The 21,498-nt window shown below is 50.7% G+C and overlaps 1 protein-coding gene across 7 annotated transcripts in view; it reads right to left on the reverse strand.

The window, feature by feature from the left end:
• LOC139807767 (protein CEPU-1) overlaps positions 1-21,498 on the reverse strand; it is a 334,589-nt gene that overhangs the window by 134,316 nt on the left and 178,775 nt on the right. For 2 of the 7 annotated variants that reach the window (XM_071769148.1, XM_071769146.1), the window contains exon 2: positions 347-431. In XM_071769148.1, the coding sequence (XP_071625249.1) occupies positions 347-431 (85 nt within the window). Of the gene's footprint in view, positions 1-346; positions 672-695; positions 780-932; positions 1,423-1,568; positions 1,644-21,498 lie in introns of those variants that run through there. The other 5 variants (XM_071769152.1, XM_071769150.1, XM_071769149.1 and 2 more) reach the window with 5 other exon arrangements.

Below are 21,498 nucleotides of genomic sequence, written 5' to 3' on the forward strand. Positions count from 1 at the left end.
CCCCCCAGGAGCACAGTGATGTTTACCCCCACCGAACGCAGCCAAATGCCCAAACCATGAAAACCAAGAGCAGGAGCCAAGCCCGGGGTGGGGCAAGTGGCCAAAAGAGAATCACACTCCCTCGTTTTTATCCCCCAATAACTTTTCCAGAGACAACCAAGGGGGAGACAACACCAAAGCCCAATCCCCCGACACCCAAACCTCTCCGCTTGCCAACCGAGACCACTCAGCCCCTGCGGGGGAAACTGAGTCACGTCTCCAAAGACACCCAGATGCCTTCCCCGTGCAGCGGGACCCCCCCGGGTAAACACCCCCCCTCCCAAGGCAGAAATGCAGCTGCTCCTACCTGAGCGTGGCACTCTCCCCTTGCCGCACAGTCACGTTGTCCATGGCTTTGGGGAAGGTGGCATCTCCGCTGCGCACGGGCACTCCTGCGGGCACAAGGAAGAGCAGCCTGAGACAGAGGACGACCAGGCACCTCCAAGGCAGGGCTAAGCACCCACCGACCCCCATCCTGGGCAGCAGGGACTTTTCCAACAGGCAAAAAACACACCCGACAAGGCCACCAGGAGAGAAAAAGGGGGTGTGCGTGGGGGGGGGGGGGGGGAAAGGGGGGGGTGTGGGGAGGTGGGGTTGAGAAGGGGATGAGGAAGGAGAGGCTGCGTGTGTGTGGGGATGGGGGGGAGCAAAACGACCGGGGCGAGCGATGCGGAGCTCCACGGAGATCAGGAGAGCCCCCGGCAAGGCAGCCTGAGAGCACTGAGCCTGCCGAGCGGCATCCGGAGGGAGTCCCCAGTATCCTTGGGTGAGGGAGGAGGACGGGAGGGCCGGGGGGGGGTGGGGAGGAGGAGGAAGAGGAGGAGGAGAAGTGGCAAAGGTGCTGGACGCTGGGCGAGCCGGCTCTTCCAGGGAAGCAGCAGTCCGAGGCTCACTTGGGCGAGGAGGCACCGGCTGAGCCCCGCTCCCGCCCCGCACGCTTGTCCCGAGTTGTCAGCGCGGAGCGGGGCCAGTCCAAAAAACCAGTAAAAACCAGAAAGCAAAAGCGAAACAAAACAAAACACCCTCGGAGAGAACTAGAGAACAGGTCCAGATGCAAAGAGACACAGCAGCGGGCAAAGGCTTCCCGGGAGCCTGACACTTCCTCTCCAACAGCCCCGCGGTCGGGTCCCAAAGGCGGGCTGGTCCAGAAGGGATGCAGGACGCCGGGATGCAGGACAGGGGATGCCGGGGTGCCCTCAGCGGCGAGAGGCCGGGGTGCGGGGCAGCGGGGGCGGCGGCGGCGGCAGCAGCATCCCCGCCCCGCCGGCCGGCAGCATCCCTGGGCGGCGGGATGCAGGCTGACTGCCCGGGGTTGTCATGGCAGCGGCTCCAGCCCCGGCCGCAGCTCGGGCTCGGGTTCCCGCACACGCACCCGCACACCGGCAGGCGGGGAACAGCGAGCACTCCACCCGCCAGCCCGGGCGAAGGACACCCACTTTAACCCCCGCCGCACCGGGCTCCTCGGGGGGAGGTGATGGCAGCAGGACAACCCCCCCACCGCCTCAAGCCCGCTTCCCCGCCGCGCTTACCTGCGCCCAGCACCACTCTACATCTAACATTTGCCCTCCTCTGCCTCCGCAGCCAACCCTCCCCAGGCAGCAAAGCCCCTCTGCAGGAAGGGAAACTGAGGCACGGGACAATTTCTTCCCCTCCCACCTCCCCCCCCCCTTCCCGAAGTCAAGCAAGAGAGGCAGGAGCTTGCCCTCCCGCTCCTCTGCACCTCTCACAGCATGAGCTTAAGTGGCGAATTCCTCCCCCCGCCACCGGCACGGTCCCCGCGTACTTTTTATCAGCTCATAATTTAACCAATATCGCGTTTGCTTATGCCTGGTAATTCCTCCTTCCCTCCGCTAGCGGCTAAACACATTAATATTCCCAGGCACAGTTTCATGCTGGGGAAAGGTGCCGGGGAGCCATCCTCGGAGCACAAAGTCTCAGAGCCAGCAGCCAGGCACAGCTTTTAGGGGGTGCTGAGCCCCTGGAGTCTCCCCCCCTGAGCTGCACGATCCCAGAAATAGAGGAAACAAGGCTCCCCCCCACCCCTGGTGACTCCTCTGCAACACAGGACTCTACCCAAAAATTCCTCCCTCCCTCTATCCCCCACCGTGTGCTCAGCAGCTATTACACAGCACCAATTTCTTTTTTTTTTTTTTTCTTTTTTTTTCCCCTGGAATTGCTGCCAACCTGAGCTGGATTCAAACTGGTGACCTAGATGTGAAAGGATCCATAGCCCGTTACTAATCCCTGGAGCCTTCGAATCCCCTGTAAACTACTGCTTAATTCACTAACTGTGCTATTTAATCTCTAAAACATTATGGAGCTGTGCCGGGCAAAGGAAACACTCCATCAAATAAAGCTTTATTATTATTGTGCGTGCTGATAGGTCATATGAGAAGGGGATTGCTTTGCAAGTCTCTTTCTCTACTTCTTCCCCTTTGGAAAGCTCTCTGGCTCCTTGAATTTAGCACTGGTGGGACGTGCTGCCTCCAGTCCAAAGGGGACACCAGCTTTTCCCAGCTATTTGGCACAAAGAAATAAAACTCTGCAGCTCTCTGCTCTGTCAGGGGAGGGGTAACCACCTCCCTTCACATCCCACAGACTGCACAGGAGGGGGACCCTGAAACCTGACTGCAAAAAGCAAGCCCACCAGCAACAGGGTGAAACAAGGTTATGGCATTGCACAGGTCAGTGAGGAATAAAAGAATAATAAAAGAATAATAATAAAAGAATAATAATAAAAGAATAATAATAAAAGAATAATAATAAAAGAATAAAAGACCTTGCTTCTGCTGATTCCTGCAGCATCCAAGCACCCCGGGCAGGATGGGGACCCTGCTGTGGTACTGGGGACCACCCTTGGGTGCAGGACCCACGAGCCACCACCTCACTCATCACACCAGAGCTTGATCTCCTCGTGAGGCTGCTCCTCTGGATGGGCAGAGCCCATCTCCTGTGTCAGCAAAATCAAAGGGATTCCAATAACCACAGCCAGTTAACCTTTTAACACAGCCCAGATTGCCAGGAGCATCTTAAATCACAAGAGAAAGCACCTGCCTACACTCAGAACCTGAGAGGTGGGGGCAGAACATGACCCTGAGCAGCCTCAGCCCTTGCAAGGGCTGAATTTGGCCCATTGTTAGGAGATCATCAGCAGAGTCTGAAAAATCCTGAGGAATTTAAATCCAATATCACCAGCTCCTGCATACTAAAGCCCAGCAGAATCCCTGGTCTGTCTGCCCATCTCCCTCTCTTGCATACATACAATGTACATATAAATCAGCCTGTCACAGCTCATCTCTTCTCTGACAGCTGTAATTGCTCCAGACTATAAAAATATCTATAGACAATAAACACAACGCAGGAAAACAGCAAAGAGAAAACCAAATCAAGATTCCTTTAAATAATTCAGTTGCTCCAGCAGCAGAGGAGCCAGCAACTGAGTCCAGCTGTGAAGGTTCAGCAGCAAGAGAAAGAGAGCTTTGTAGCCTCCTCTGGGGATGAGGGAGTCTTTTTTTTTTTTTTTCCTTCGTTGGTTTTTGACCACAGCAGAAGAAGAATCTGAGCCCCTCGTAAAGCAGCACCTACTTGAGCACGAAATGCAGCCTCTTGCTTGCAGCTTCTTCCCTTTCTTCCTACTTAGATAAAAGTCTTGTCTTTTTTTTTTTTTTCTTTCTTTTTTATTTTTTTTCCTTTTTTTTTTCTTTTTCCCATTGCAAGCAACAGGCAGGAGACAAACAAAACCAGCCAAGCCTAGGCACACTCCAAGTGTATATTTCTCTCTTTCTCTATCACCTCAACCTTCCTTTTTTTTTTTTTTTTTTTTTTCCAAGGAGGCTAAAGGCCCCCCTCTCCTGGCAGAGACCACAAGAAGCAGGGGTGGGAAGAGGAGCAGGGATGGGGATGGAGGAGAGGAAGATAACTGGCAGGGAGGATGCTGAAACCACCGATGGGGAAGGGGTTAGAAGGAGCAAAGGCCCCGTGGGTTTGTTGTGCAAAGGAGCAGCTCTGGTTTGTCAGCCAGGCACCCCCCTTTTCAGCAGATATTTACTCAATTTTCTAGAAAGAGATTGGCTGGGGTGAAAGGTGGCAGTGCCAGTTCACAGTGATTCTTGTAAACATCTTTCTGTCCTTGCCCCATGTGGGCCCTTTCTGCCAGCCAGCTGGGGCTTTCATTTTAAGTTTTTAAGCAAATCAGCCCCCAAAAATTCCCCTGGGGAAGAAAACTGGGGCCTCTGGTTTGCTGCAAGGGGCCCCAGCTCCTCCTGGGACTCTTCCAGCAATCACTACCCCAATCTCCAGCTTTTTGAGCAAAATCAAGCCCAAGCATCTAATTGAATCCCAAAGGCTGATGATAAGCAAATGCAAAATCACAGTTAGGGTTCCTCTAAACCAACACGATGGCTGCATTTTTTTCCAGCCTTTTCAGAAATATCCAGCACAATCCTAGCATCTCTTTTGCTTGTAGCAGCTTGCAGGGATGGTTGATAGATCTTCCCATTACAGCCTGTGCCTAGGTACCTGCCTGCAAACCTATATCCACACAGCACTACACCTCCCCCCACAGAAAGATTTCATTCCTGAAGAAAAAAAAAAAAAAATAAAATGACTTTCAATAAGTAGGGCAGAGCGAGGCAATTTGTACAGACAGATTTTTTTTCTTTTAATTCTTTTTTTTTTTTTTTTTTTTTTTTGCTATTCAGGAAGCCAATAGATAGCAATCCATAACCCCCCCCAAAGTGGAAATTTATTTTTAATCTGAAAGTGCCAAATATGATCAGAAAGGTAATTTATGCTCCAGCCACTCTGGTTTCCCATCAACATGAAAACATGATTTCATAACCCCAATCCTGCTATCCCAGACCACATTATTCTCCAATAAGCCCAGAGTTGCACAAAAAGGGCTTCATTTTCTGGGCATTAGTCAGGTGAATGACACACGAGGCTGGGGGAGCTTTTTTTGAATAACTACTGAGCCCTCAGTGTCTCCAACCATTCACAGCAGACACAAAGGACATGGGCTCCCTCTCTGCTCACCAGCTGACTCATTTATCCCTTCGTTAATGGTGGCCCCAATTAAGAAACAATGATTGAGAGCCTTGGCTGGAGCCATTTGGAGTTCTTCTCCCCCCCCACACACACCCCAAAGGCATTCTGGTGCCATGCTGGACAAATTGCCCATTTGGGGACATTTCTAGGCTGGTTTTCTGAATGCAAAAAGCATCCTCACGGGCACTCAGCCCTCAATCCCTTCCACTGAAGGCAGGCAGAAGCTACCAGCACCCTCTTCATGGGGTTTAAAAGCAACATAGGAGACCCCATTAATCCCTGCTAAAGATGCTGTTAATATTTAACTGGCATTTATATAAACTTCCAGTAAGCATCCCATTAAATGTGAATAAAGGGTGCTTTGGGGAGGCTTCTCCTAAAGCCAAGCTGAGGCTCTGCTGCCTGCACTTTGTACCAGGTGCCTGGCTGTAAAAAGGAACATTTTCTTTGCCCTTTAAAAAACTGCTGGGCTTGGGTTTGTCGCTCCCTCTCCTCCTGCTCAGGGTGCTTGGGAGTTCCAAACACAAATTAACTCTTTCCAGGGCACCCTTGGCTGAGCTGCAAAAGGTTGCAAAAGCCTGCCCCAAGCTACTGCTCCAAAACCAGAGGTGATAAAGGGTTTATTTCCCTGCAACACCTCAAGAGGTGAAGAGGAAAGCCCCATCAGCAGCTGCCTGCCATCCCTGATCCCTGCAGGAATACCCAGCAGCATCCTGGAGGATGCTCTGTACAGCACAGATGGGCCAGGCAGAGCTGCAGCTTGGACCTGAGCTGAGGGAGGGATGCCCAGCAGTCCCCAAGGTCTGTTTTTTCCTCCAGGATTTCACCCAGAGTTGTGTGTTGGAGCCTTTTCCACCAGGGATGTGTATTTATGAGATGACACCTCCAAGCTTAATTCCAAACATCCACACAGGGAGGGAAATAAATGATCAAGGAGATACTGAGCCCCACTGGCACAGTCTAAGTTATGAATAGGGATTGATTTGTGGTACAAATCAACATTGATTTTACTGAGATCTGTTTCTTGTTGCATTGTTGTAAGGTTACATTGCTATTTTAACACACCCAAAAGCACTTTTGATTGCCTGGAATCAGGTGCCAGAGCCAGCTGACAGCATGGGATAAAACCATGCCATTAGCTATCTAATAGCATTTTATAAGTGTGTGACATTAACCCAGTGCTCCACAACTCAAATTCACTCCGTTTTTTAAGAGCTGAAAATGCTGAATAAGCTGAAAAGCAAAGCCAGCCACTCCTCAGGTCCCACCACCTGCATTTGGGAGCTCCAGCACAGCCCCTGGGAACACAAAGAGAGGAATTTCTCCTCCCTGAATTTCTCCCCAGAGTTCGGGGCCATTTTGGACTAAGCCTTTGGAGGGGCAGCTCCAAGAGCTGCTGTGCCTTCTCCTGGGATAATCCCAAGCAACACACACCGAGCCAGACCATCCCCAGCCCATCTGGATGTTCCCCACACACCATAAATCCCAAGGAGAAGTGGGAAGATCCATGGCCCTGATGCTGACCCAATCACCATATCCACACCCCTTCCCTGCAAAGCTCCCTCCTACCAGAAAGCCACTTGGTCCACCAGAACCAGAGCATTTAGCATCCATTTAGACCACGACTTCCAGCAAAAAGCTGGAATCTCCTTTCCAAGCTGCTGGAATACTCCTTGGGAACAAAAGGCAGGCACGCTGCTTGTCTGCCTGTATCAATCTGAGTTTTGCCACCAGTCCTCTGACCCTCGCCGTGCTGTGCATCCAAGAATAATATTAATAACAGTCATGCTATTATGCAAGATGCTGGGTTGGAATCTGAAGATTTTGAGAAATGATCTCATAAATTTAATTCCCGGGGTACCATCTTTGAGCATTAACAGGCACGGTCGCCTCTGAATTCTGGGAAATGAGCATAATTACATGGAGATCGACAAGGCACAAATGCCAAGAATTCTGTTAACCTTTAATACTAAAAAAAAAAAAAAAAAAAAAAAAAAACCTCTCCCCTTGTAATTATCTCTTTCCTTTGTCTTAAATGTTACTGATGAATATTTAGTGGGATAAGCAAATAAAAAGGAGACTGAGGGGTGCGAGGAAGTGCAGCCCTCCACAGAGGAACTCTGCAGAGCTCCCAGCATTGCTGGGCATCAGGGCTGGGGGCCCCAAAATTGCCACCCGAGGGTAGTGTCACCCCCATGGTGACATGCAGAGAGCACCAAAATCCAAATTAATTCCCAGCACCACCACAAATGCCTACGGTGCAGGCAGGGAGTGATCCTACAGCTCCCAGTGGGATGGTTTCAGGTGTCCTTTTTCCCCGACGCGAACTTTTGTCTGGGAATAAAACTTCCTGGGTAAAAAACATGTCACCTTTCAAACAGATCCTCCCTAGGGTTGCAAATGGCACTGCCCTCTTGCTGCACATTGAGTCTGATGGAAAGAAGATTTTCTCCCGGCGTGAACTGCATTAATATCTGTCACCACTCTGGTATTTCTGCCTATAATGATGAAAAATATGTGCAGAGAATGCGGGGTGCTCTCAGCATCACCTCCCTCCCCGTGAAGTGAAATTAGAAGCAGCTGCTCCCATTCCCATCCTTTTTACATCCCTACAGCATTAGCTCTGGAAGCTTATTATTTGGGGGATGATGAGGGGGTAAGGGTAGGGGGGGGTTAAACCAAAATTCCTGCCCTATCCGTATGCACAATGTGCCTGGCTGCAGGGTTGGGGGGGGTCTCAGCTCTCCCCTCCCTGAGCTGCAGACCCATGTAAAGGTCACTCTCCTCTTTTAATGTCACATCAGATAAGGACAGGGAAAAGGCAAACCTCAGGGAAAAGGCAAATCTCAGAAAAAACCCAACTTCAGCCAGGCTGTGACCACCTGCAGTGCCCAATGCTTGCAGGTCACTGTCCAGGAAGCCTGGAAGAGGTGGAAGAAGAGTCCTCCTGGTTTTGAAGATGCTGCTTCTACCCGTGGCTGGTTGGGATGAGCAAGGAGGCAGCAAATCCCATGCCATGGGTGGCTGTGCTTGCCCCAAAACACTGCAGCCAGCAGCAGGGACAAGAGCAAGCAGTGGCCAGGAGCATGCCAGCCCCAGAGCTGGGGGATGTCACACACCAGCTGCTCAGGTCCCTCCTGCTCTTTGCTGCCACTGTAAGTGGTGCTCAGCCCAGCTGGGATCACACCTCCCCAGTGCTCTGCAAAAACACAGCCCAAATTAATCCACATTGCCACCAAGTTGGGGAGCTGGGCCACCTGGGAGTCCCAGAGGGCAGGTTGGGTGCCATGGGAGAGGCTGGAGCAGTCTGCAGAGCAAACTTTCCCTCCAGCCTCAAAGCAAGACCTTTCCCTTCATCCCAGGAGGAAGGAAGCCAAAGCAGTGTTTATTCACAGGGAGAAAAATGAAATTAAAGAGGCTGGCTGGTTCAGTTCCACACCTACCCCTCCCAAGAGAGGTCTGAGGAACCGGCTTTGCAGTCACCAAGAGGAGGAACAAGTGTCAAAGCCCAGAGCCAGGCTGCTAATAGCTCCAAACCTCCCTGACACAAGTGACACAGCAACCAGCTCAGACCTGGGGGTCCCAGGGTCCCCATCCACCCCCCCTGGTTGCTTCTGACCGCAGGGCACAGCAGATGTTTGCTCTCCTCTCTTTTTGCCTGCCTTCAGCTGGAGCGAGCTTTCTAGTCTCCAAGCTGCTTTTATGCCCCTTTAAAAGGTTATAAAAGCTGTTTTTATATTCCAATAAAGGGATATAAAACCAGCCTTTTTTGCAGTTCAATAAGTGTGGATAACTTTTCCCCCCCATTAAGGCTTTTTGCCTCGGCACCGTGTGCAGGTGGGAGCAAGGAGGGGATGGAGCTTCGGGCATCACACCCGAGGCAGGAGGCAGCAGAGCATCCCAAGGGAAAGGGAGCAAGAGGCCGAGCAGTCACCCAGCAGGGTTTTACTTCCCCTGGTAAAAAACACCTTGAATGGAAGGGATCATAAACTGCAGGCAGCCTGAGCAGCATCCTCACATGAACTAGGACCACCTTTCCTCCTGGGTGACAAGGGACAGGTGGCTTCACCACTCCCTGCCAACCCCTTGCTCTTTGCAACATCTATTTAGACCTTCTGGATGGTGGGTCAGGAACTGTCCCTTTCAGAGCAAAGGGGGGGGGGGGTGATGGGACCCTGCTCCTCACCACAGCCTCCAGACACAGCTCTAATTATTATTTACTGTTTGTGCAGCCATCCCCTGCCTGGCAATCAGTCTTGCTCAAAAGCAGCCTCTTCCCTTGGAAAAGGATCTAAACCCCATCCTGCTGCCTGCCCAACAGCCTCTCCTGGCACTAAAACAAGGAGGTTTATTTTTTTTTTTTGGTGACAGCATGTTCTGCAAGGTGAACACAACTCATATGAATCAAACCCACCCGGATTTCATACATCATTCCCCAGCACCAGTGATACAAAGGGCAGGGGGGGGGGGTTCAGCTGCTGAACCTGGAGCAGAGGAGAAGATTTCTCCGGGTGATCCGAGCTAATTAATCCAGCTAATTGCCCTTCCCAGGCTCCTTTTGGAAGGCTGCAGAACAAGGAGGGCAAAGGGAGAAGGTGAACATCCAGGGTCCCCTAGGGAATTGAGAACTGTTTATAGTCCCTGGCATGAGAAAATCCATACTCATATTGGCTTGGGGAGGCAGGGCTGCCCTCCCACGCTCCTATTAGCAATTTCCAATCATCTTTTATTAGGCCTGCATTGATTTGCTACTCATTTCGGGGGAAATGGAGGTCTAAGAGCCTCGACCTGCTCTCACACAAGGAATCCAAGCATGGAGCTGTAAGGGAAAGCAGATGGAAGCCAGGCTGGGATGCTGGGACAGGGGTTCGAGCCGTGCTACCAGCAGAGCAGAAGCAAAGGTGCCGTTTCAGAACAGCTCTGCACATCTTGCACCTTCTCCACAGCCCAGGTGGAAGAGGGACAAGGGACAGGAGGGGCTGGGGGCTCCTCCTGATCTTTAGTTTGGGAGTTCCTCTTGGGCTGGGGAGGGGGATTTGCACCATGCCCCTTTCCAGCAGGGATTTCTGGAGCCTGCTGGGAGATGTCAGCCAGATCCCACGCTCCAAAGCATCCCAGCCTGTGGAGCAGCTCAAGGCCAGCTATTCCCCTCCAGGAGAGACAGGCTCCGAATGCTACACTGCTGTTTCCAAGCCAACATTTCCAAGCAGCTTGTGAGACACAAATTCTGTTCAGAAACAGCTGAATATTTTGTTCTGACAATACCATAACATCAGAGTACACATTAGCACATACACCGCAAGGAAAGGAGTATTGAATATCAAAACAAAGTGAATTTACAGGGGTAGGTTTAGGGTTTTTTTAGTTGTTGAGGGGTTTTGTTTTTTGTTTTTTTTTTGGTTTGGTTTTTTTTTTCCCTTCTGGCAAAGCCATCACTGTGAGTTCTCAGTTTCCAAGACTCTGCACCACAGCTTCTGCCATCCGTGACCCTGCTGTCATCCAACCTGCTGCTGCTCCCTGCACCCCATGTCCTCAGATAACCCAAGATGTGCAGACACAGGTACAAAAGGACCTGAAAGCCTCTGGGGAGGGGACCCCAGTGCCAGCAGAAAAGCAAGCAGGGCAGCTGCTCTTATAGCCCTGCAGAGGAGATGCTGGGAGTTGCAAACTGGGTGTCTGAGCCTCAGATACAGCTCAGCACCCGCCTCATCCCATCACAGCACCCACCTCACCCCATCACACACCACCCTGCTCAGCAGACCAAGGGGAGGGTGCCCTGGAAAGCACAACTTTTGTGGTGTTTAGTTATAAATTGTCTGGTTTGGAAAAAAAAAAATAAAAATATATATATATATATATATAAAAATACGTGAGCCTGCATTTAGAGAGCAAAAGCTCCTCTCTAAAACACCCCAGGAAATATTAAAATAGGAGGGCTGATTCAGAGGAGAGCAGTTCAGAAATGCCTGGGGTGAGGTGGATAAAAGCCAAGGGCTGTGAGCCTTGGATGTGCCTCACTTCAGACAGAGCAGGAGAAAATACAGACACTCTTAAACTGCCCCAGTTCTGCCAGCACAGAAACTTTACCTCTGCTTTGAACCAGGGAACTGAATTATCTCCCCAGGAAGCAGCTGCCTCTGGGCAGCACTGGGGAGGTGATGGGGAAGCAGAACCTGGCCCCTCACTGCTGAGGATGCTGCTGGGGGTCCTGGTGGTACCCAGGGGGTGACTGTCACTGAGATGGGTGACACTGGGGCTGCTGGACTTAGGATGCTGCAAGGGATGGGGTTAAGGGCATTTTCCTGAAATGGAGAGGGTGAGACTAAGGAGAGGGGGGGTCTCCTGAAATGGAGATGGTGAGGCTGGAGCTGCCACTTTGCCCCAGGGCACAAGGCTTTGCTTAGGAGCACAGCTCCCTGATGCCAGTTACAAGCAGGTAATGAGCAAACTGGGGCTGATTCAGCAGCTCTTCACCTCTGAGACAATCCCCATGTTATTTAAGGACTGGTTCCCCCCCCCCCCTTTTTTTTTTTTCCCCTTCTTGCCTTTTTCTTTCTGTCTACCTCCAGGCAGTCAGGGAAGAGGGTAGGGAAATGCAGCCTGGAATCCCATCCCTGATTTCTTCCTTCTCATCAACTGGTGTCCCCAACCAAAGGAAAATGGGGGGACTTTTGGCTGCAATTGGGCTGTCAGAGCCCTGCCTGGCACCCGCCCTGCTGCTCAGCTGGCACCAGCAGGCAGCAAGCAAACGATGTGGGCCAAATTTCTCCCTGGTGTAGCTTAATTAAAGTCAATGATGTTACACCAGAGAGGAACCTGTCCCACTGTCCTGAGCTGGAGGCCACACCAAATCCAGCTGGCACCTCAGAGGTGGCAGGAAGGATCCCTGGCATGGGGAGAGGCACTGGGAACCGTATCCAGCCTTTGCGAGTGGGACACAGGCTCAATAAACACAGCACTAAGTAAACCAGAGCTGTAATAAATAAATAACAACAACCAACATCCAGCCCCTTCCAAATGCTACAGAGAACCTGACCAAATTGTCCTCCCAAGTCCCATGAGCAGTGGGGACATTTCATTAGCTCTATTACACTGCCAGGGAAAGAGTCGCTGGGAGCTTAATAATAATAAAAATCCATTATGTTCCAGTGCTTGTCAGCTGTGTATCTCAGCTTGCTCAAAGAGGCAAGGAAATGGCTCTGCTTGTGTTAATGGAGTGGTGGAGGGGGATGGAGATGTGGGTGGAGGGGTCAGCAATTAGCTTCAGGTCACTCATTAAGCCAGCCCAGAAGTTGGCTGAGTGGTGCCACTGAGCTGGGCTGATGGGCTCCAAGCTGCAAGAAGCAGGAGGGATGGGGCAAGCTGATACCTCCCAGCCTGCAATCCAAGGAGGTTTGTACCTAGCCAGAGGGATCTGCTGTCTCCCAGGCTCTCATCCCAAGAGGTTTGTGCCCAGCTTGAGGGATTTGCAACAGCTCAGCTCCTTCTGCCCAGCCAAACCCATGCCAGCAGACCCAGGGAAGGTCCCCCCCAAAAACTGAAGGTGGTTATAGGCAAAAAGCAGGAGAAGTGCAATTACCCAGCCCTGGCAGCACAATTACATGGTAACTATGCTTCCCACACCTGTAATTTCCACTCCAGCTCCAGGCTAGCTCTGTGGCTGCAAATTAAAGCACGAGCTCAAAATCAGTGGTGCCACTGAACACTCCAAACCCACAGCCACCATGACCAGGAAGGCAAAGCCACAATTGTGGAGATGGAAGTAACCTTCCAGCTGAAATGGAAAGAAATTCCAGTCACAGGGACTGGTGGGTGATGATGAGGTTGTTCAAAAGCCTTACCAGGGTGTAATTACACCTTTTTTAGAAGGTAATTACAGCCCTGCTATTATATGCTACAACCCTCCATTTCGTGCCTAATCCCATAAGGTAGATTTAAGAAGGATAAAAGGCAGAAGCAAAAGATACCTGGCTGGTGGAAAAAGGAAGGATGGGCAGGGATCACCGAGGGCAGCAAAGGTGAGGAGGTGGCCATGGGAATGCTCAGGGTGTTGGGAGCCAAGGTTAATGCCCAGCCTGACCCGAAAGTGCTCCAGGTGCTCCCATCAGGCAAGGGGGAAGAGCTGGGCTGACTTGACTGGGATCTATTGAGGAGGTCTAAGCATTCATCAAAAGCCAATCTGCTTTTGAAAAGCAGAAAAAGAGGTTACTTCGGATTAATTTTTCACTTCAGAAGCTTTATGGGTGAGATCTGAAACTGTCAGGTCGAGAGGCTTCAATATTTTCTGAATGAGGAGCTGGAGTGCTGGTTCAAAACAGCTCTCTGTTTGCCTTGTCAGGCAATTTGTACCCAAACATTTAAATTAAAATTTTCTGCTGGCTCATCTGTTTTGGGAGGGAGAGAAGGATTTGGAGCTTTTGTTTATCCCTCGATTTCTGAAATCTGATTCCTCATCGGGGAAGAAGAAAACCTAAAAGCCCATCACAGAGAGAAAGCATCCAGCCCTGCCTGAGGGGATGAATATTTGGAATATTCAGAATATTTGGATGCTCTGGTGCTGCACAAGTTTCTTGGAAACTCACTCCAGCTCCATCCTGAAGCAGACACCGATGGCACTTCCAGCTCTCCTGCTGCTCCCCATCTCCACCTGATCTCCTTTGCCTGGTGCTATTTACATTTCTATTTCCACTTGCTCCCGAGGCAGTGGCTGGGAAGACAGGGGCACAGGAGGGGATGTGTGGCATGGAATCCGTGGTGGAATTCAACAAAAGCTCCAAATAACCCAAACCTTTTCTCTTGCACAGCAGGCACTGTGAGGAGAGCTCTGCCCCCCCCCCCCACCCAGTGCTCCAAACTCATTTGTGCAGAGCAGACGTGTGGGCATGAAAATACAATCAGATGGGACACAAACTGTGCTCTTGCTTGTTGGTTGTTGTTATTTGGTTGGGGTTTTTTTTTTTTTGGTTTTTTTTTTTTTTGTCCCCTTCTTTTAGTTTAAGTCTCGGGGCCAAATTCTTTCTCGTTGCTTTCTGCGGAAGCCTCGTGGAAATTGTCAGCATCACCACGGCTCCAGAACAAGGCAAAACCCTGCAAGAAGATGAAAACCCATCCCCAGGGAGCAAATCCTGGAGATGGAGCCACATGGACTGGCTCCAGCCCCTCTGGGTGCAAGTTCACCCAGTGAAACCCCCTCTCTGCAAGGTGCAAGCATGCCTGCCATGGGAAATAAGTGTTGAGCTCTGGCAGAAATGCCTTCCCCATCTTCATTAGGGACTCAGCTAAGCCATGAAGCCTGCAAGTTGATTATATCTTTCATTAGGAATGGCTGAATGATGTTTTTAAGCTGGAAAATGAACTCGCAGCTAAGAGGAAACACTTTCTTGGCGAGGCTGGCGAGCAGGTTCCCCACGGAATAGATGCAGTTGTGAGAGTCAAAATTAAATTGGTATTAGAAAATTTCCTGAGGGGAAAAAAAAAAAAAAAAAAAGTCATAGGCTGCCTACAGAAATGGCATCTCGCAGAGAGCTGGCTAGAAAATGGAAATCCAGTGAAACTCAAATATATATATATATTTCAGTGAGAAAAAAAAAAAAAAAAAGAAATCCCCTAACTTCATCTCTCAGCAGAAATTCCCCCAAAAAAACCATTTCCATGGAAAGGAAATTTTTCTTCCCCCCCTCACCATTTCAGCTCAAGCAAGGAGGACATTTCAAGTAGGTCCTAACTCCTAGGAGTGTCCCATGGGTTCCACAAACCCCCTTTAGGTGGGACACAACACAGCAAGTTGCCTTCCAGGGGGGCTCAGGGGGCGTGGGCTCCCCCATTCCCCTCCCTGGCCACCAAGAACAAGTCCTCCTGGCTTCCCCAAGAGTCAAGGCCCTGAGCTCCTTCCAGGCAACCAGCCATCATGTTGACTTAGATTTTCCCAATGGAAAAACAATTTCACTGGAAAAATGGACTTTATCTCAAGAAATCGTGTGGGGTTTGCCCACAGGAGGAGGGGGGGAGGGGGGAAACTGTGCTTTGCTGGAAGATTTGAGGTTCAAAGGTTGTTTCTCCATCCTCCCCCACCAGTCCCTGATGTACATTTGGCAATGGGCAGCTGGGAGCAAAGTGAGAAGATGGGATGGAAAAGCAGAGAGCACATTGCCCAGGTGGAGACATGAAACCCTCCTGTGCATCAGCCTGCCTTGTCTCTCTCTCTCCAAGCCACCAAAAGCCCAGGAGCTTGGATGCTGCAATTTGCATTTGCAGGGACTGTGGGGACAGCTCCAGATGCATTCACAAGGGGACCCTTCAGATCAGATTAAGAAAAAGCCACCGATGGTGACAGCTCCTCTGCTGTGCCGTCGCCTGCTAACAATTTACTGTAACAGCCTCTGAAAAGGGACACATATTCCCCTGGTATTTATGCACTCCTCGGGCCCAGGGAAGGTGGAAGCTCCTCGAGGAGGGTGGTTTTGAGGCAAGCTGGAGGGATGATGCCAGCACCCACTTGTCCCCACCCTGGGGCATCACTCCTGGCCACACCGGTCACCCCAGGACAGAGCCACACAGCCTGGGCATCAGATATCAGGAAGATCAGGCTTCAGATGTCATCCCTCCCCTGCCTATCACTGATTTTCCTAAATCAAAACACGCAGCAATTTCTCTCCAGGGATCTGTGAGTGGAAGCTCCCCCTGCTCCCACCTCCTCTCCATCCAAGCTCAGCAGCAAACCTCTCCTTTGGAGCACTTCACTGCTCCAAGTTAGAGCCTCTCCCCCCCCTTCAACCTTCATTTTGACATCTAAAATAAGGGTGATAATTAAGATGGGCTGGTTTTATTAGCCTTACAGGTTCCAGTCATATTTCCATGCTCTCTTTTTGTTGTTTTTTTTTTTTTTTCCTCTGCAACCCTGGCATCTCCAAGATGCTGCTAAACACAAGCCCAGGTTCCTGCGCAGTCGCGTGATGCCAGGAACATTAAGGAAAGCATCAAATCTGATGAGACCTATGAGACCTGCAGTAAAACCAGGCAAGCTTGGTAGCACTGCACACAGCTGCTGCCAGCAACAGCCTCCACACCTTCAAGAGCTGGGTCCTGCTCTCCAGGATGGAGTCAAAAGGGGTCAGGGCACCCCTTCTGTGTAAACCTGCAAGGCAGCGGGGATGGAGTGAGGTCAGAAAGAGAAAAAAGGGTGGAAAAAAAAAAAAAAGAAAAAAGAGGAAGGACCTCAAGAGTCCAGGCTTTGAAAGGGAAGAGAATAAAAAAGCATCGTGCCTTTGCAGAGAGTGAATTGTTGCTGCAACCCAAGGATGCCAGCCAGGCTCCTCGTCTGCAGGGGAGCAGTCAAGTGCAGAGATTTCCTGGCTATTAAGTCAAGCTATAAAGCACCCACAATAAAAAGGGGTAAGTGGAATTTATAGCGGCACTGTATAGACCAGAGGGCCAGGAAAGAGCTGGTTTGGGTCAACAGGTTGACCCCTGGCAGTGTCTGATAAGCTTTCCCTTCCTCCTCCCCAGCAGCATCTCATCTCCTGCACCGCCAGCCGGCGCCTGCCCTCCCTCCCCAGGGACTGTCCCCTGGGCTGGGCAGAAAAACTTTCCCTTCCATATCCCCAAGCCACTGCCTTCTTGTCCTACCACCTTTAGAGACCATGAATAATTCCCTTTCCCCATTTCCAACACTGCCTGGAAGGTATTTATAGGCTGTGATCACTTCCCACCTCCTCAGGAGGCTTCTCCTTTCCTAGACTATAATTTAGCATCAGGCCAGGCAGCCCGGCCCCACCGTGCGCATGCTCAGGGAAGTCACCTCCCTGGCTCCTTTATTATCTATCAGGGAGGGAGTTTTATCCTGCTAATGATTTTTTATTTGCTCAAATCCATGCAAGAATCATCCTGCTCCTCCCCAGCAGCAACGCAGGTTTTAGGTCCTCTTTGGTCACGGTCTTCAAGAAATAAATATGTTTTTTTTAAAAGGACACACGCTGCTGGGAGGGAAATTTAGGGCAACTGCTTTGCAGACAGGGATGGCAAAAATTCCTCCAGACCCCTGGGATCCAAGACCTCAGCCATACAAATACCATCAGGCAGGTTTTTGTGGGGGATCAATGATTTTTTTCAGACCAGAACCAACCAAGCTCAGCAAGACCTACAGTTCAGAGGATGTTTTCTTGGTGGTGCTTGGAGTTATTTTCATTTCTGCCTTCTTCTCTTTCCTAGGAGAGGGAAAGCAGGAGCAGAGACAGCAGAATAACCAACAGGAAGACAATTCCCAGGAGGATTCCTGCCTCGTTCCAGAGGAGCCAAAACACGCAGATGAAAACTCTGCAAATGTTTTGCAAGGGAACAGGAGCCCTTTTGAAAATGGCTGATTTCCCAGTGCAAACATTTCATCCTACCCTGCACGTTCCCTGCAAAACAGTCTGAGTCCCACCAAAAAAAAAAAAAAAAAACAAACCAAAAAACCCAACCAAAAAACCAAAGGAAAAAAAAAAAACCAAAAAAACCCAAACAAACAAAAAAAAATAACACAACCAAGAAGCTAAAATGAAAACACTGTCAAAACATTGTGAAGAAGGAGGGGGAAATTTTCTGTTTGTTTCAAAAGAAACCATCAGCATCCAGGCCCAGCAGACTGGTGGATAAAATCATATCCATGTAAATGAGGTTGTTTGGAGTTTCTGCCAAGGGGATGCAGTGCTCCTGGTTGGAGGGACAGCACAGGGCCACCTCTCCTGGACAGACCCAGCAGTGGCACAGATGGCCTTGGTCATCTGGAGCCCATCCCTGGGGATCCAGGTGAAAAAAGCCTCCACCACAAAGCACCTGGCTCTGCCACATCCAAAAAGCACCTGAAGTCCCCCCCCCCCCAAATAAAAAGATGCTCCCAAATGCAACCAGCTTGATGCCATGCTGCTTTCCCCTCCCTGCCTGGATGCTTTCCACCCTCTCCCCATTCCCCAGGCTCAGGATTGCCACCTCTCCCACTGTCCCCAAGTCCCCTGCAAACCCCTCCAGGTGCAGATGGGAGAGAAGCAAAGCCCTGGCCCATGCTTGGTGGTTCACAGCTGGATCATGAGGCTCTAACAGCTTCACAGGGACTGCTTGGTGGAGGAATGGCAGCCAGTTTGGGCTGGGGGAGCAGCACTGCATGTTTCCATCTCTGAACAAGCTGTGCTGCTCTGCTGCACCCTAAGGAATAACATCCTGATGGGTTTCTCTTCAACAGCAGCTTTCTCTTAGCATCTGACTTTGTAAACACCACTTCATTTCTTCCACTGCAGTGCACATGGAGGCTTTACTTGGGGACTGGCCTGCCTTCAGATCCTATGAGGAGAGGCTGAGGGAGCTGGGGGTGTTGAGGCTGGAGAAGAGGAGGCTCAGGGGAGACCTCATCACTCTCTCCAACTCCCTGAAAGGAGGTTGGAGCCAGGGGGGGGTTGGGCTCTTTTCCCAGGCAACTCTCAGCAAGACAAGAGGGCACAAGAGGTCTCAAGTTGTGCCAGGGGAGGTTTAGGTTGGACATGAGAAAGAATTTCTTTAGGGAGAGGGTGCTCAGGCATTGGAATGGGCTGCCCAGGGAAGGGGTGGATTCTCCATCCCTGGAGATATTTCAAAAGAGCCTGGATGTGGCACTCAGTGCCATGGGCTGGGAACCACGGGGGGAGTGGAGCAAGGGTTGGACTTGATGAGCTCTGAGGTCCCTTCCAACCCAGCCAATTCTAGGATTCTATGATTCTATGATTCAGCTGCAACAGGCAGAGCAAGTAAAGGACAATGAACAGCCAAGAACAGCACTGAATTCCTTTAACCACTTCCAGTTAACCCACAGCATCCACCAGGCCAGGCTTTTGCATTCAGCTGCTCAGCACCAGGAGGACTCTGGATGTTCCTGCACACTCCTGGTTCACTTCCCAGGTTCAACCAGGCAAAAACCTGGCTAAAAGCACGTGGCCCTGAGCCTGGGGTACCACTCCCCAAACCCAAAGCAGACCAAGAGCAATGGGACCTGTCCCAAGCTGGCATGGGTGACCCACTCTGGGGACACCTCTCCCTGCTGCCCATCCCTCTGGTCCCCATCTGCCTTTCCTCTGCATCCAGCAGCACAGGGCTGGGAAGCAGCTGGTTGTAAAAGCCAGCTGGGAGAAAGGGATGGAGGGAGGGATGGATGGAAGGAGCTGCTGCTTTTTGACAAAGGCAGAACACAGCCATGGTGCTCATGAGCTTCCCCTCCCCATGCAAGCACTGAGAAGAGGATTGGTACCCTGGGTGCAGCAGGCTGGGGGCTGCTAAGATGCAGCAGCTAATTTGCACTAATGGTCCCAGAAAGGCAGGGAGTGCTCTCCAGAGGAGTAAGCACTTCAGCAATAACCTAAATAGAGACACGTTTCCAAGCAAAAAGTCCTTGAGGAAAGAAGAGAGGCCCTCCAGTTGAATTTCTCTCCCCACCTGCACTGCAGCTTGGCTGGAGATGTTGGAAAAGGAGCTGCCTGGGCAGGGAAAAGCAGGGGATCTGGAATCTGGGGAGCAGCTCTTGGAAGAAGGCTGACCACGGCTGGATGTCCAGCCCTTGCTTTTGGAGCCCATTTGGACAGCCTGATGGCAGCCCTGGGCAGAGCCCAGCCCAAAGTGCTCTTGGCTCTGTTGTCACTCCAAAGTAAAAAAAAAAAGTCATTCCATCTGTGCTGCGACAGGTTGATGTAGAGGGCAAAATGCCTAAGTAAAATTCCACAACAGGGCATTAAAAAGATGTCATAAAATATACATGAGTTATTAAATATTGTCATCAAGATGAGCCATAAATCAGAGATTTTATGGTTTCTGATTATAAATTCCATTTATTCTGGAAGCGTTTAAAGAAAGAAAAATGGAGACTCGGGGTAAGATTTAAGCTCAGCCATGATGCTGCTGATATTTCAGTGCTGCTGGTGGATGTCACATCCCTGGGAGCCCAGCAATGGATGCACAAGTTGCCTGGAAGGAACCTCTCACCAGGCAACCTGCTGTGCCATCCAACTCCTTGGCATCCCTACAGACACCACCACAGATGCTCCAGCCTGGGAAAAAAACCACAACAGGTTCTCCACATCACCTCCCCTCCTGCAGGAGCCATTTGCACCCTCCCAGGCACTGCTTTCCCTTCCTGGCCCTCTCCCTGCTTTTTTTTAGGGGTTGCAGGTGACTTTTGCAGGGTGAGCATCAACATCTCTTGAGGGAAAGGAAGGACAAAACCAGCTGAGTGGGAAATGCTGCCCACTTCAAATGCCAAGAGAAATAGCACAGAAACTGCTTGCTTGGAAAGACTCAAGGGTTCAAATAAATTGTTAAATATCAGTTGCCAAGCACTTCCCCTCTCCACCCCAGCAGCCTGGTGATGCTACTCTCATGGTATTTCCACCTCTCCTCAGCCCCCCAGGGCAGAGGGATGGAGCTGCACCTCCTGTCACCACCAAGGAACATCAGGAGATGCAAACCTTGAGAAATCTTCCATGGGAAAACAAATTCCCATGGCAAAAACTTGCCACACCCTTCTGAGGAACACCTGGGCTCAAGGCAGGCTGAATTTCTGAGAAAAAACTCTGCCCTGATGCTTTACAGGCAGCTGGAGCCTGGGTAGCCCTGCAGCATCCTACTGGTACTGCCTCCAAAAAGACTACTTCCTAGATTAAAAACCCCTTCCCATTTTTCAGCATCACAAAACCAGTTTTAGCTGTTCCTTCTCCAACCCCAGAAGGGTCAACTCAGTCCCTCACCTGAATTTTCCAGCTAAGACCCTTGCAGACCCACGTATGATGTACAGCTCTTTCTGCTCCCCTTAATCCATCCACCACCTTATTGCACTCAGTTTCCAGGGGGAACCAAAGCCCACGAATGCAGAACCATAACCCTGGCAGTTAAATCCCGTCCCTCAGATAGGCTGGGTGGAAGGCAGACCACAGGGCAGATCCTGTTTAATTAGGGCTCATAAAACCAGCTCAGTACTGCACCAAAAAGAAAAAAAAAAAAAAGAAAAAAAGAAAAAAAAAAATCCACGGGGCTGATTTGCAGCTGCCTTTAAAAGCAAGCAGGGTTACTGCTTCAGCAGTTTTCCCAGCCAGTTTTATGGATGCAACAATAAAGCCAAAAAAAGTTTGCATGCCTGGAGTTTTACTGCTGAAGCATCCTGTAACGTCACACTGGTTTTACTGGGGGAGAGTGGGATGGGGAGGACAGGGATGGGAGATGCAGGGAGGAGGTAAACCCGACCTTGCTAAGCCAGGGATGCTCCTCAGGGGGGAGAAAAGATGCTGGGCTTAGGGATGGGGGCAGGGAGGAGTTTAGTCCTGATGCTGAGCCCCCAGCATGCTGGGGAGAGCCCTCCCTATGGCAGCCCCACCAAGGGCAAGGCAATCCAGGTGGGCATTAGGGAAAGGTGGACTGGCAGGG

Source organism: Heliangelus exortis, chromosome 26 (assembly GCF_036169615.1).
Source record: "Heliangelus exortis chromosome 26, bHelExo1.hap1, whole genome shotgun sequence".
Lineage (NCBI taxonomy): Eukaryota > Metazoa > Chordata > Aves > Apodiformes > Trochilidae > Heliangelus > Heliangelus exortis.